At 49.5% G+C, this 15,685-nt stretch overlaps 1 protein-coding gene across 1 annotated transcript in view; it reads left to right on the forward strand.

Annotated features, from left to right (window-relative positions):
- The first annotated feature begins 2,489 nt into the window (after positions 1-2,489).
- Positions 2,490-15,685, forward strand: part of PITPNA (phosphatidylinositol transfer protein alpha) — a 37,968-nt gene continuing 24,772 nt past the window's right edge. Inside the window, exons 1-4 of the mRNA XM_082707291.1 lie at positions 2,490-2,757; positions 6,660-6,690; positions 11,750-11,895; positions 14,681-14,772. Of these exons, the coding sequence (XP_082563417.1) occupies positions 2,738-2,757; positions 6,660-6,690; positions 11,750-11,895; positions 14,681-14,772 (289 nt within the window). The 5' untranslated portion in view covers positions 2,490-2,737. The remainder of the gene's footprint in view (positions 2,758-6,659; positions 6,691-11,749; positions 11,896-14,680; positions 14,773-15,685) is intronic.

Raw genomic sequence — 15,685 nt, forward strand, 5'->3', positions numbered from 1 at the left:
GTCTGTTTCCCATCTTTTTACTTTCCCCATTGCCCAGCATAGCCTCCAAGCTCCCTTGTCTCAGCTCTCATTAACTAAGAGTCACTTCAGCAATAATTCCTCTCATCAGGCAGGGCTCAGACAAAACATCACCTCTTTGAAGAGCCTTCCCTGACCACCCAGCTAACGTTGCCCTGTCCTGCCTCTCCATAATGTTTACCACTACTCGAGGCCATTTCTCTATTTGTTTATATTCTGCTCCCTGCCCCACCCTGCCACTGAACAAGGGAAAGACCTGGTTTTTCTAGGTCACCCCTGTATCCTGAGTGCTGAGAAAAAGGCCCAGGACGAGGCCAGGAGCTTAATCAATATTTATTGAGTGAATGAGTAAATGTAGTTGTCCCAACTAGACTGCAGGCTCCCAGGGGGCAGGGTTTGGTTACCTTCTGGAGAGAGCCAGCACATGGCAATTGTTAAATAACCGTTCATTGATACTATGTAGGGGTAACAGTTCCAGGGGTAATCTTGGACTTTGGATCATAATACCTCTTCTCGGGGCGCTTGGGTGGCTCAGTAGGTTAAGTGTCTGCCGTCGGCTCAGGTCACGATCCCCAGGGTCCTGGGATCGAGCCCCACGTGGGGCTCCCTACTTAAGCCAGGAGCCTGCTTCTCCCTCTTCTCCATGCTCATGTTCTTTTTCTCTTTCAAATAAATAAATAAATAAATAAATAAATAAATAAAATCTTAAGAAAAATACCTCTTCTCTTGGCCTTCCTTCAAGGGACTTGGACTTGGATTTCTGAGGCAATCCATGCACCTACTTTAGGATTTGATAAATGAGAGGCCAACATGTGCAATACTCAGGGTTCCGCTGAGGTACCCATCATGTATGGCTTGCCAGCAATATGTCACCTGCTCCATCCTCCCTTCCCAAATCCCCATCTTGGGCAGTCCACTTGCCCTCACCTGGCTGTCCCTCAGATCCAACACTGGAGTCATTTTTTTTCTCTGTGTACATCTATCTTTCCAGTATTCTCCTGAAGGCAGGACAGCCCATTCGGGCTCCCAGGTCAGAAATCTGGGTGGTGTTCTCCCTTTCAGCCAATTAGTCAACAAACCTTATGGATATTAACCTCTTGAGTTGCTTCCCTCCCCTGCCCTTTCCTATCACTGTCCTAGTCCCTCTTCTCCACACTTCTGCAGAAGCCTCCTAACTGGCTCCCTGCTTCTGGTCTGGCCCCTCCATGCCCTCTCCACCTACCCCTTAGAGTGAGCCTTCATACACCAAACTTGCTTAACCTTCTTTTTAAAAAGATTTATTTATTTGAGAGAGTGCATGCCCATGGGTGGGGGGTGGAGTGGGGGGAAGGGAGAGAATCTTAAGCAAACTCCCTGCTGAGTATGGAGCCCATGCTAGGGGCTTGATGTCAAGACCCATCAGATCAAGACCTGGGCCAAAATGGACTAGGTTTTAAGCACCTGAAGTGCTTAAAAACTTTAAAGGGCCCCAGCCCTCTTAGGATGGACTCCAAACACCTTATCATTGCCAGGAACTATATTATCTGCGTCCAACCCTCTCCCCACTCTATCTAGTTAACTCTGCCCTCCTAGCCCCCTGCAGATCTCAATTTAGAACCTCGTCTTGGGTGGGGTGGAGGATGGCACCTGGCTGGTTCAGTGGGTAGAGTATCATGCACTCGCCATCTCTGATGATGAGTTCAAGCTCCACGTTTGATCTCTGAGACAGGAATCTAAGCCCCATGTTGAGTGTGTAGATTACTTTAAAAAAACAAAAACAAAAACAAAACTTAAGAACAGAAAAGCCCCCCCAAAACCCACAAAAACAAAATAAAAACCTCCCACCCCAAAACCTACCCCTCTTCTTCCAGGAAGCTTTTGCTGACCAGTATAATTCCACCAAGTATAATTCCTCCAGTATAATTCCACCAAGCCTGTGTTCCACCACTCAGCCTGTCTTGTGTACTCTGTCAACGAAAGCACAGGTTTTGGGGACACGGCGCGTACTTTGCAAATACATATTGGATGAATGACATCACACTAAGACTGCTGGGTGAAAATCTCCAGCACATGCTCATTAAGGACTTGAGCAAGTCTTTTAACTTCTGCCTCCTCCTCACCCGTAAAGGTGCACAGCAATGGTAATTTTTTCTGGTAGAGATGTCTTGAGGAGTCAAGCACTTAAAAGAGCATTTGCACGTAAATTTGGTTATCGTTAATGTTTTCTTGGCACGGCCCTTTCCTGGATCTCAACCCACCACACCGAAGGGACCGTGCGTACAGGTACAGAACACTCACACCTAGGTCCCTACCCGACACTTTGCTGTCTGCCCGGCTAACTGGCCGAGTCTCGAGCGTGCCGGGAGTCCACCGCGGACCCGCAGGCCGAAGCCACGGCCCATTTAAGGACGAGGAAGGGGCGGGCCCGAGAAGGCTCCTCCTTCGCGCTGAGGTCAGCGCGCAGCGCAGCGTGTGACGCTCTGGTTGCCGCAGAGACGCCCCGCCCCCGCGCGGCGCTGCGGAACCGGAGCTCCGGGCGGCGTCGGCAGCGGCGCGGGAGGCGGCAAGGCCAGGACAGCAGGAGCCGGCGCGGCGACCGCAGCGAGAGCGGCGGGGACGGAGCAGACCACGACGAAGGCGCACAGGCAGCCGGGCCGGGCCGGGCCACGGGGAGAGCGGCCGCCGGGAAGCAGGCAGGAGGCCGGGCGGGCAGCGGGCAGCTGCCGAGCTGCGGAGCGACATGGTGCTGCTCAAGGAGTAGTGAGTGTCCGGCGGGCCGTGCGGAAGCGAGGAGGAAGGGAGAGTCGGGGATGACGACCAGGGAGCTTGATGGCCTGGCGGAGGGGATGCAGTGGCCGGACGGGACGCGAGGGGATGGAGAGCAATGGATGGGCTGTTGGGCGGCCCAGCAGGGGCTGAGGGCACTGCGAGGGCCGGACGGGGCCTGAGGTGGGGCCAACGGGGATAGAGAGATACGGACAGCTCCTGCGGTGGGGCCTGAGGAACCGTGAAGGCCGAATAGGCCCGAGAGGAGAGGCCGAGGGGACAATGAGGGCTGCACAAGGCCTGAGATGGGGTCAAGGGGACAGTGAGAGCCAATAGGGCATGAAGAGGGGCTGAGGGGATGGAGATGTGGTGCGGCCCTACGGTGGGGCTGAGGGACTGGGGGCCCGCCAGAACTGCTGGAGTAGCTGAGGGGACTGGCGGGAGAAGGAGGAGTAGGCTTCAGGGACCAAGGAGCAGTTAGACAGCTTCAGGAATGGGGCTGAGATGATGGGGAGGAGTGTGAGGGGAACCTGGAGTATGAGGAGTGGCCGCCTTAGGCATCGGGGGAAGGATTGGATTTAGTGCACCTAGGAAAAGGAGCAGGGAGTTAGGGCCAGGATTGGGTGACAGAGGAAGGGTCTAAAAAGATAGCAGAGGGGACTGGTGGCATGACGTGGTGCCCAGGTGGTAGGTGCAGAGGAGGAGGTACTTGGAAAGAAGCTTAGGATGTTTGCTTGGGACTTGGGGACACTTGGGTGAGGAATCCAGAAAATATCGGGGAGGAGCTGATTTGTGGGAGTTAGAGTGATGGAGAGGGCTGGGTTGTTAATAGGGTAGAGAGAATATGTTTGTGAATATATATAATAAATATATATATAGGAATAGGGTGTGGGGGACAAGGGCAGCCTGCCTCTAGAGCATTGTTAGTCTTGGTGCAAAGAGATAGAGAAATTGCTTTGAGAATTGAGAAGGTTCCCATAAAACCATTAATTGAAAGACAGTGAAGGGTGAGGGAGTTTTTGAGTAGTGACTGGGCTGGGAAACTAGTGACTTCTGGTAGGTGTTGCAGGGAGATAGGCTTGCTCCTGAAATCTAGGGGATTAGATGACAGGGTGGGATGTTTAAATTGCTAAATCTTTCAAACACTAGCTGACTGGATCACTGAAGCTCATGATTCCAATTAAACATTTCAAGACTTTTTCCCCCCCAAAGAGGAGAGATTGAGTGTGTATGTGCAGAATTTACAGTGAAGCTGCTTTGCTAAAGGGGAGGGCATGTGGGCAGTATTGGGTCAGAAGCCCAGAAGTCCAGAAGTAGGAGATGTCACGGTAGAGAGCAATTGGTTGAACTCATTTGGTACCCAGGCGGGTGTGCAGAGGGCACATTGGTGTCCATTTCGTTGCTGAAGGCACTTTGCCCCATTCCATCTGGCTTGCTCCTTGGAGGTGTTTAGGACATTTAGGACACAGTGTGGAACTTTGGATAACAAAGGGAGCAGAGATCCAGGTGTCATCTGAGCTTAAGATGTCATCTGAACAGCATTATTTTGAAGCCCCTCCACTTCTAGTTCTTGACATCCAGGAGGATGTTGATGCAGAGCTTGGAGCTTTATATGGTGAGGAGGAAGAACCTTGGTATCCCAACAGGAGGAGGGAGTGGTACACTTTGGATTTTATTATTTATTTTTAAAGTATTTTTTATAAAAACATATTTATTTATTTGAGAGAGAGAGAGAGAAATAGTGGCAGGGGTTGGGGGAGAGAGAGAGAGAGAGAGAGAGAGAAAATCTCAAGTAGACTCTGCTGAGCACAGAGCCTGATGTGGGGCTCAATCTCAGGACTCCAAGATTATGACCTGAGCCGATATCAAGAGTTGGATGCTCAACTGACTGAGCTACCCAGCTGCCGCAGCACTTTGGGTTTTAGTCTTGACCATCCAGACGACAGGCTTTTCCCATTCTCCTGATCTTTTGTTTCCTGTTCCCAAATGGATCCTAGAGTCTATAGAAACCTGTAGTTCTATGAAGAAAGTCAGTCAGGAAAGGGACCGTCAGAAGAGATCTGAGTGAGTCTTGAAGAAAGGTCCTTCCTTCCCATTCTTTGTTCTTCTACCCTTGAAGCCTGCCAGGGAACGGTCCAAGGTGCTGGGGATGCAGAGCCTGCTCGGCATCTGCGTTTCCTTCCTGCCTGACTTGTGCTCTGTGTGTGCATCCTGGGGCAGGGGATGGGGAGGGGGGCATCCAAGCCACTTAGCCATGGCTGCAGCGCTGCAGCTCTGAGAAGGGTGGAAGTGAAGGTCACAGTGCAGTGAGCACAGCTCCAGTCTCAGCCCAGCACTGCCCCTGTGGCCCTATCCTTTGGAATTGCACTCTATTGCTGCTGAAGTGGTTTTGCTCCTAAGGAGCCAGGGACAAATGTCTGGGTGTGCGGCTGTCATGTAAGCAACCTCAGAGCGTCCTCTCAGGAATTGGCTGATGCTTGTCTCTTTGCGGGGGCGGGGGGGAGACTTGGTGCCCACCAAGGGCCTAAAGTTTTCCCTGTTGGTTTTTCTGACACTTCCTCTAACAGGATTCTCCTTGATTTGATTTCTGCAAATTCTTGGATGTGATCCTTACTGCTGTTCTTGAAGATAAAAGGCGTATTGTTTTCTAGGAAGTTTCTTCTGAGGGTGCAGAAATGGTGGCCTCCCAGTTGAAAGTGTTTTTCTGCACTGTTGGCTTTTTCTAATGGGAGGAGGGCCTTCGTGGCAGCATCCAATAACCTGCAGGATTTGTGTTATTGGAATCATTCTGGTGGGGGGCGGTTAGCAGGCAGTAAGGACTCAAAGCCCATTTTGTTTTCCCTGTTACTTTTCTGCTCTGTGCCTTGCCTTTAGTGCGGTATTTTTCTCAGACCCCTGTGTGCTTCTTGCTACCTGGGGGAGCTTCGTGGATTTAGAAAATACTGAGCGGAGTGTTTACCAGCCTGGAACATGGATCCGAGTTGTCGGAACCACTGCATGGGAAGGACAACATAGCAGCTCATGCTTCACCAAGCGTGCAAGGTGCAGAAGGCTCCAGTGGGGCTAAGGTTTGGAAACTGAGAAGCTAAGCTCGGGAGCTGGCATGATGTGTATGAATATGACCAAGTGGTTTTGACTCAACTTGGACTTCATGGCTTTGAACTGGGGCTTGACTTGCTCTGCCACCAGCCCTCATATGTCTGTGGAATTCCAGCTGGTGTGGGACCTTGCTGGCCATGGCTTTTCTGTTGGGTTCCTGGTGGTACCTCCACCAATGGGTGTTCATTGAAGTGGAGAAGAAAAAGAAAGCAGTCAATTGGGGAGCCTTTGGACAGCCTCTGGAGGTCAGGACACAAGTTGAGTGTCCGCTCTTTGTGGCTTTGTCACAATAGCTTGTATTGCAATGCACTGGCCCAGAGCAGAGACAGTTGGTGCATGCTCTTAGCGTGATTAAGCTTCGAAGGAGCATGACCCTGTCCTAGCCTTCCACCTCGAGGGCTATTGTTAGGAGATGGGGCCCATAAAGATGAAATCCCCAGGGCCTGATTCTTCAGGTCTCTCTGACTCCTCATTGTGGCTTCAGAGTTTGCAGGGACAGGCCCTTGTTTTGCTGGGAAGAATGTTAGTGGGGGAGAGGGAGAAAAGGACAGCTCCAAATGTGAGTCAGAGGCCCAGGAAGTAGCTGGTAGAGGGACAGGTTTGCACTGAATCATAGGGACCTGAAGGGCATAGATGATCCTGCCTCAGAGCACTCAGGGGGCCATTCTCTGCTGGGTTTTTGACAGTGAGTGTATGTCACGTGTAACAAAACATTTAATAGTGTTCTAAGATGATGCTGTAAGAACCTTGGGCTACATACAGAGCCTGAAGTTGATACTGTTTTCCCTCTCTTGTAGTCGAGTCATCCTGCCTGTGTCTGTAGATGAGGTAAGTTCTTTTTCTTCCTTTTTATTCATAGTTGTATGTAATTGTTTGTGACCCTTGGCTAAGTTGGGTTCCAAGTGGCGCACACTCTTCGCGTGGTTTTCATGGTTGTTCTAACTTAAAGATAATCAGTACTTGATGAGAATTTTCCTGGTGCCACTTTCTGTCGAAGGAAGGCACTTATTTATTTATTTTTTTATATCTGCAGCCTACCTTAAGCTGTTGGCCTTTGGGGACTTTGACCAGAGACCAAAGGAGCCCCTTTTACCTGCTAGGACTGTGCCCATTTGGGGACATTTTATTGAGGGCATTGGGTGTGTGAGGGGATTTCTGGGACCTCCATGACACAGCTGGGAAGTGTGCATGGCTCTCTCTGTTGTGCAACAAACTAGTAGGGCAGGAAATCTCCGAGGCCCTCCCTAGCCACATTCTAGGTGACTGCTGGGAAGACCAAGGCCCAGAATCCTTTTACAAAGGGCAGGGAATAGCAAATGGGCTTGGCTTGCCCTCTGTCCTTTTATAGTGTTAGGCCCCATGTTCTTGTGTATGGGGACCTGGCAGCATTTGCCACCAGAAGGTTCATAGGCCACACTGACTCAGAATAGTCTCTTGGACAGCAGAAAACTGTCATAGAGCCTCCCTCATCCCACCCTTTCTTTGAACTTCCTCCACTCTCCTCTCCTGGTGCAGCCTGTTCTTTGCACACACACACACACACACACACACACCCCAGCTTCCAGCCAGGCTCCAGTCTGGGTGAAGTTTTTCAGCCAGTGTGGTGACCTCAGTCATCCTCTTTCCTGTGGTGTCAGCATGAAGCTCCTGTGATAACTTACACTCTGTTCCAAATATGAATTGGACCTTTGAAAAATGAAATTAGGCCAACAGAGCCTGCAGCACACCTTAGATGAGACAAATATCTGAGCTTTCTAACCCCAAAAGGGGGGGGCAGGCACTGGATACCTGGAGGATTGCCTCCTGTGATGGGCTACACATCTGGTAAGAGCTGTGAAGATCTGGGGGAAGGAGCCTGAGGCAGGCCTTGAACACGCTCTGAGAGTTTTGGGTGAGGGTCATAAGGCAAATGAAACTGGGAATCTTGGGAAAGGGCCTGGAAAGGAGAGGTGTTGCTGTCCCTGGAGACATCTGACATGGACCTGGGCCCTGGGAACCGTGTGCTTAGGCTGACGGGTGTTGGTGGTGGGGGTGGGGTTTCCCACTTCCTTTGGAGGGGGACTTGCTCTCTTTGGGAAAAATAAGAAGTGGTGATTTTCCAAACCATAGGAAGTGGTTTGGAAGCAGGAAGGCCCAGCATGGCCCTTGCCCTAAAACTCCCCTCTTGGGGGTCCAGTAACTCTCTGTCTGCTGTACAGGGTAATCCCACCCCCCAGGTCAGGAAGATGTCTCCCAAAACTCAGGAGTACCTCAGTGTGCATTTTGGGGTGAAATGGACATTTCACAGGGAGTATCTTGAGAGAACAAGGATGGAAGTGCTTCTGCGATGTGGGGCCAATCCAGGAGAGCCAGCAGTGTTCGGGAGCAGTATTGGCTGCTCTGCAGGAAGCCTGGAGATTACTTATGATGGGGCCAGGCATGGAGGAAAAGAAGAACTCACCTTGAGAGCATCTGCAGTTGGCAGTTTGTTTGCAGTATTGAGGAAGTGATGGGGAGGGGTGAACAGAGCCTACAGGGTAAGCAGAAGCTTGGGAAGTAAGTGCTGGTTAGGATTCATTTTTCTGCCTGGGAATGGTCTACCTGTTCTCAGCCAGAAGTTACTGATGAGAAAGCAAGTGCATGTCCTGGATAGGGGGAAGTAGGGGCTGCTTTTCCAAGACTTTTTATTTTTAAGTAATCTCTACACCCACCTTGGGGCTTGAACTTAAAACCCTGAGATCAAGAATTGCACGCTCCACTGATTGAGCCAGTTGGCACCCCGGAGCTGCTTTTCTGATGGCTTGAACCTTAGTTCCAGAAGATCAGAAAACCTTGAATGGGAAATCCAAAGAAGAAACAAGTAATGTTTCTTTTTTTTTCAGTCTTTATCAATAGCCCCTTCCTGACTCCTGGTTCCCATGGGAACAGCCCAGCATCAGTGTCTGTGGGATTCACTTCCTAATCGAAGGCCTTGATTTGAGGCCCTCAGGGCTGGCTTTCTTGCTTGCTTTCCTTCCTTCCTTCCTTCCTTTTAACATCTATCTATTTATTTATTTATTTATTTAACCTCACACCTAATTGTGGGTTTCAAAATCGTGACCTTGAGATCAAGAGTTGCATGCTTTTCCCACTGAGCCAGCCCAGTTCCCCTCCTCAGGGCTTTCTGAGGTAGGCTGGGAAGGAGAAGAAAGAGAAAAGAGAAGGCCATGGCTTTATAACCATCCTGATGGTCTGAGTCAATATTTTGGGGTGGAATTAGTTTCTGTTTGGCAGAAGCCTTTGGCCTAATAGGGCATAGGGCTTCTAGGCATTTGGCTGCAGAGCGAGAAAGTCGGGCTGTTTGTCAAGGGTGTGTCCACCAGTGGTTCCTGGCTTATGTAGGCCCACCCTCTTCCATGTGCCCAGAGCTGATTTACTTCCCATTTCCAGAGACGTGTGGTACCATCCCCCTGTGTACCCTGCCCCGACAGGGTCACTTGGGTGGGACCAAGAGCTATGCTGTTTTTCGTGAGGATGGTTTTTTTTTTTTTTTTTTTTCTCGTGATGATGTTTTTTGCCAGGGTCTCAGGCCCACCTGCTGCATCTTCTGGGCTCCCAATCCTAGTGATAGGGTCTCTTTTTTTCTTAGCTGAGTGTCTTAGTTCTTTGGGCAAGGGCAGGCATCATTGTCCTAGGCCTGAGGAGGCTTCAATCCCCATCTTGTCTCCTTAGGGCTCTTTATCTGATGTAATGATCTGACCCCCAGCCCCATCTCAGTGTGGCTGCTTTCTGCTTTCCCAGGGTATGGAGCCCCGGTGCCAAAAGTGTCCCTCACTTGGCGCTTAGGGAGGCCAGCCTTACTTAACCCCTTTGGATTAACAAAACTGCCTTCACTTGTCTCATTGGGATTAAAGGATCAGAATATCAAGAGAGATTAAAGGGGGAAGATGCCAGCCCAGCAGACTGATCCTCTTAGAGTTTGCCCTCTGATTCCTGCATCTGATGAGGAACCAAATGAAGGGGATTAGTCTCTGCCTGGGCACACACACACACACCCCACCCCACCCCAACTAAACAGCAGCACCAGCCGACAACCCAGTCCCCTCCATTGAGCCCTTTCTTCAGCCTGCCCTCTAGGATTGCTGAGTCAGTGGTTAGATGTTCTTATGACTCTTCTTTAAAACACAACTAACATTCCTTCTTAGGATGCCCTTGCTTAGCCAGACCCTGACCCACTTGTTAGGGGTTTTCGTCTCGCCTCAGCGCCAAGGGCTGGACTTGGAAAGGCATAGAAACAGTTTGGTGTTCCCTGGGGACATCGAGGCAGCACTGATGTTGCTTAGAATTAGCAAGGTCAAGGTGACAGGCTCCCGCCCAGATGTTCCTCTCTATGGGATTAAGTGAGCCAGGATCCTTTGCCTGGGCCTTTCCTTTGGCATTTTTTTTTTTTTTTTTTTAAAGCTAAGGTCAAGCAAAGCTTTATTCCGCGCCAAGCATCAAGAATCAGACCAAACGTTCAGGGGGCCGCACCTCTTACAAGAGAGGGAGACCTTTCCTTGACATTTTGTGCCGGGTGTTTACTTTGGAAGTTAGGGCTCCTTCAGTTTTATGGTGAAGAGTGAATTGTCCTGGTGAGTGCTGCGTCCCATTTTGGACTTTGCCCAGAAACTTCCCTGCAGAGCTTGTGAAGCTGCCCAGGAAAGCAGGCGTCCGAGTTTGAGGTGCAGCAGCCCCGGAAGCCGCCATGCCCTTTGCTCTTGCAGACAGTGGTGTCAGCGGTGCTGCCAGAGATGCAGCCTCTCCGGTTCCATCGCAAAAGGAGAAAAACCCTTGTCTGTCCCTCCCAGGAGTCCCAGGAATATGGGGAGGGGAATGTGGAGGGTGAGGAAAAACCTTTACACTCCCAATGTCATCCCGTCCCTTTTTTTCTCATACTCTCTAAACTTGTTCCTGGTGGCACTGGCGGTGACAGGGAAAATGCGTCTTTTGGTGTAGATGTAGCTTCCTGCATTAACTGTCGCTGTTCATTCTTTTTGTTTTGTTTTCTCCACCGAACAACTTCCCTCCAAGAGCAGGGACTAGAAGGACCTGCGCAGAGCTCAGGTCATGGGTCCTAAGGCTGAGTTGTCCTGAGGGGCTTAGAGGAGGCCAGTAATCTTGACCCGTGACTTGCCAGGGTGGCCTATGACCCAAATAAAAGAAAACTAGATTCTTGCCATCTAGTAAGTGCCAACGCAGAGGGTGTGCTTGTCAAATTGGGATTAAAGGTACATACTGTGGGGTAGGAATCTGTGTTATCCATAATGGGAAATAGGGCACTTGCTTCAGCCCTGCCAGGATTCTGGAAAGCATCTGGAGGTTTGGTTGCCTGCAAGAATGTTCTTGGAGCTGCTGGCAGGGGGATGATCTGCACACACTGGAGAAAGAATAAGTCGATGAGCCAGTTTACAGCAGAGATTGTGGATTTCACAGAGCAACTTTCTTTAACAAGAAGTCATGTGTTAGGATCTGTTTAAATGAATGGGATAAAGAGAATTCTAGCAGGCAACCCAGATCTGGTTTTAGGGTCTTAATACCAGAGGCAGATTCAGGGGAAAAGCTACTTTGGACCCTATAATGTGTTCTCTGGATAGTGGTGTGAGGTTCAATATACTCACCTGCCTCCTTAAGCCTTGATGGAGGATGTAAACATGGGAGGGAGGAAATTAAATGCATCTGATAGCTAAGGAGAGGCCAGGGAGCCGTGTTCATAGTTGCTTTGGGTAGATCTGGGCAAGGTCCCACGTTGGAACTGCAGAACAAAGGGGGCGCGTGGTGGTGGGAGGGTGGATCCCAGAGTGGTCCCATTGAACAGTTACTGGCAACTGGATTGGTGCGCCTGGTGAGAATTCTGCCCTGACAGTAACTCCTGTGTCTCTGTGTCTTTTAGTATCAAGTAGGGCAGCTGTATTCTGTGGCCGAGGCCAGCAAAAATGAAACAGGGGGTGGAGAAGGCGTGGAGGTCCTGGTGAACGAGCCCTATGAGAAGGACGGTGAGAAAGGCCAGTACACACACAAGATCTACCACTTACAGAGGTATGTAGCTGAGCAGCCAAGCCAGAAGGCAGCCAGGTATTGAAGTGGAGATCATGGATAATGGGCAGTGTTTCCGGGTTATTAGCTGATTGCTCAGGTTGCTGTGAGGGTGGGTGTGCATGACACTTCTTTGCTCACTTAAAGGGTTTTTATTTTTTACTTTGTTATTATTATTTTTTAAGATTTTTTTATTTATTTGACAGATAAAGATCACAAGTAGACAGAGAGGCAGGCAGAGGGAGAGAGAGGGGGAAGCTCCCCCCCACTTTTTTTTTTTTAACACCATTTTTAAGTTCAGCGACTGTAAGTACATTCACAATGCTGTGAAACGTAAACCAGGATCTTAATTTCTAGTCACTGAATTGACTAGAAATGAAACCAATTTCATCTTCATTTGGGAAAATCCCTGATTTAGTGTCGTCTAGTGCCCCGGAGCTGTAGAAGTGCTCTGTGTAGAGGTCGCGGATTTTGTGAGAGCTGGAACCAGGGAGAGGGCAGCACCATGATGTGGGGCATGTCTCACCATGATCCCATTTCCTTGCCATCGTGCTCTTTGCCCTCCGCGTCTCCTCTGCGTCCTCCTCCATCCCTCCTCTGCATTGACTGCCAGCCAGCCAGTCCTTACTGAGCCATTAGCCGCTGATTCGAATAAGGCTCAGGACATGCCTATCCCATAGTGCATTTGGGGTTGTTGTTGTTTTTTTAAAGATTTTATTTATTTATTTGACAGAGAGAAATCACAAGTAGATGGAGAGGCAGGCAGAGAGAGAGAGAGGGAAGTAGGCTCCCCGCTGAGCAGAGAGCCCGATGCAGGACTCGATCCCAGGACCCTGAGATCATGACCTGAGCTGAAGGCAGCGGCTTAACCCACTGAGCCACCCAGGCGCCCCAACATTTGGGGTTTTTTAAAAGAGCACTTTGCAAACAGATAGTGAGGTTGGTAGAAGGGGCCAGTTGGTTCCTTACGAGTCAGGTGGTCCAACCAAAGTGTCCAAGTGGAGGTCTGTACATGTAGAGGTTGGGACTTGTCTTACCCTCTTCCTTTATTTTATTTAATTTTTAAAAAATATTTTATTTATTTGACGGAGAGCACAAGCAGGCGGAGAGGCAGGCAGAGAGAAAGAGGAGAAGCAGACTCTTTGCTGAGCAGGGAGCCCGATGCAGGGCTCGATTCCAGGACCCAAGATCATGACCCGAGCCGAAGGCAGAGGCCCAACCCACTGAGCCACCCAGGCACCCCTACCCTCTTCCTTTAAAGAGCTGCCACCACCTCTCTTTACTTAAACCCAAAACCCTCAACTGCAAAAACCAAATCAAAACCAGCAGTGCCAAATGCCTTGAGCACCTCTCCTCAAGGTATTCGGATCAAGGCCTTCCTGTCAGTCATCTAGCTGCTGCAGTCAGAAACATGGGTTCCCTAGCCCCCCTTCCTCATCCCTCATATCAAGCCCTTTTGACTCCAACTCTTTTGGTACCTCCAGCGCTTCCATTTCCTTCCATCATCTCTTGCATGGATTACTACAGCAGCCTCCTGACTGCTCTCCCTGCTTTTCATTTCTCTGCACAACTTCGAGTGTTCTGTCCAAAGATAGATGTGGATGGTTTTCCTTGGGATCCTTGGGATCAAGTCCAGACTCCTTCACTTAACTTACAAGATCGTTTATGACCTAGCCTATTTGTATTCTCTTATATTCCCTGCCTCATAGCTTACACCAACTACTCCAGATTTATCTCCATTTCTCCCAGCTTTTCCCACCCCACTGCCATCCTTTTATTTAGCTCAGTCCTACTCATTCTCTACTCTGTGTGTTCATTTAATTCTTACTCTCCCTAAGGAGCCTCCCCATGTATCATACCGCCCACACCACGTTCTCCCTGTGCTTTGCCCCCCAGAGCCCAGTGCTCACACACTTAAAATGGTGCTGGCCTCTGCCTGGCTGGTTAGACTCCCCACTAGAACGTAAGCTCCAGGAAGTCAGGAGCTATGTCTGTGTGATTTGTATAGATCTCCTCATGCCTGGCACACAGGAAGACTTATTTTGAATGAGTGCGGCAATGAGTGAATGAATCTCAGAGGGTTGCCCTGAGTCTCTGGATTGGCTCTCTGTGGGGGCTTAGCTCTTTTCATCTTGGGCCTCAGGCGCTTAAGCTGATGAGCTTGTTGGAGCCTACTAAAGACTGTATAGATTATCAGTTAAGAACTAAGGAAGAGGAATAAATGCATCTTAAAAAAAAAAAAAAAGGCTCATACTGTACGTGCTGTTCTGTAACCCCAGACAAAAAGAACTGAATGGAAGAAATATTTTGTCCTGGGAGGCAGATAGCCCTGAGACCCTCCTGCAGATCAGATCATCTTGGTTCCATATTCTCTGTCCAATAGCCAGTCACTGTGGCCCATAAATCTAGCCAGGTCCACTCAAAGATATCCCATCCTTAGTAGCGTGTAGTAGAAGCCCCTGGGCCCGGTGAGCTTGGGAAAAATGGGTCATGATAATGTAAGGACTGATAAACCACTGCAGGTAACCAAGGGTCCCAGCTGCTGTCCTGTTCCCAGTGGGGTGGTGAGATGCTGGGGTGAGTTGTGGGTGGATGTTAGTAGGCAGCTGAGCTGGGGTATCAGGCTCCAACAGGTAGCTTCTCACACAGGGGAGTAACCTGCTTATCTCATGGAGACTTGCTTGCCAACCCCACTGAAGAAGTGGGAGCTATGGCCTGAAGACTGTGATGTACCAGCCCATCGTCTTTGTTTTCCATTTCTCTTTGTAACCGCCTTTTCTTACCACAGCAAAGTGCCCACGTTTGTTCGAATGCTAGCCCCAGAGGGAGCCCTGAATATACATGAAAAGGCGTGGAATGCCTACCCTTACTGCAGAACTGGTAAGTGCAGACTGGGTCGGAAGCTGGAGTAGGGGCTCCAAGCTAGATGGAGGGTGTGGTCAAGTAGGTCAAGTAGGGGTGGACGTGAATTAGGGTTTTGTGTTCCACCTCCATTTTCCAGAGTAAGTCAATGAAAGGATGAGCCTGGGGACACCCTCCCCCACTTCAGGCTGGTGGTGAGTGTCACTGTCGTCTAGTCAAGTGTGGCAGCCATCTGGGGGGGAACCGCCAAGTAGTCACAGCCTGAGATGGCACAGAACTAGCCCCTCTTGGTTGGGTCAGTATAATAATGATGACTGTTTTCACTGTTTACAGAAGCAGTGTTCTCTGTTTAAATTGTGGAAAATACATACAAACAGAAGAAAATAATCACCCAGTCTGCTCCCAGTCAGTGTTGACATTTTGGTGTCTTTTTATCTAATCCTTTTTTAATGCTTATGCGTTTATCTCCAGGCACATTTTGAAGGCAAATTTTAGATCAAAACATACTAATTCTTAAATTGCTCATTTTTTATTTAGAATCTTTTCCCTGTCACCATAGAGTCTGCTATTTTTTTAAGTTTGTAATGTCTGCATAGTGTTCCACCCTGTGAGAGCACTGTGATCTTTCTAAACCACTTACTTATTGTTAAATATTGAAATTTCCAGTTTAATGTACTATATCCGGGTTTGGCTTAGAAACCAGCTTTGAGACCAAGGAACTCTTTTTTTTTTTTTTTTTTTTTTTAAGATTTTATTTATTTATTTGACATACAGAGATCACAAGTAGGCAGAGAGGCAGGCAGAGAGATAGAGAAGAGGAATCCCTGCGGAGCAGACAGCCCGATGTGGGGCTCGATCCCAGGACCCTGGGATCATGACCTGAGCCGAAGGCAGAGGCTTTAAAAACCACTGAGCCACCCAGGCGCCCCGA

This window comes from Mustela nivalis (assembly GCF_964662115.1).
Source record: "Mustela nivalis genome assembly, chromosome: 17".
NCBI lineage: Eukaryota > Metazoa > Chordata > Mammalia > Carnivora > Mustelidae > Mustela > Mustela nivalis.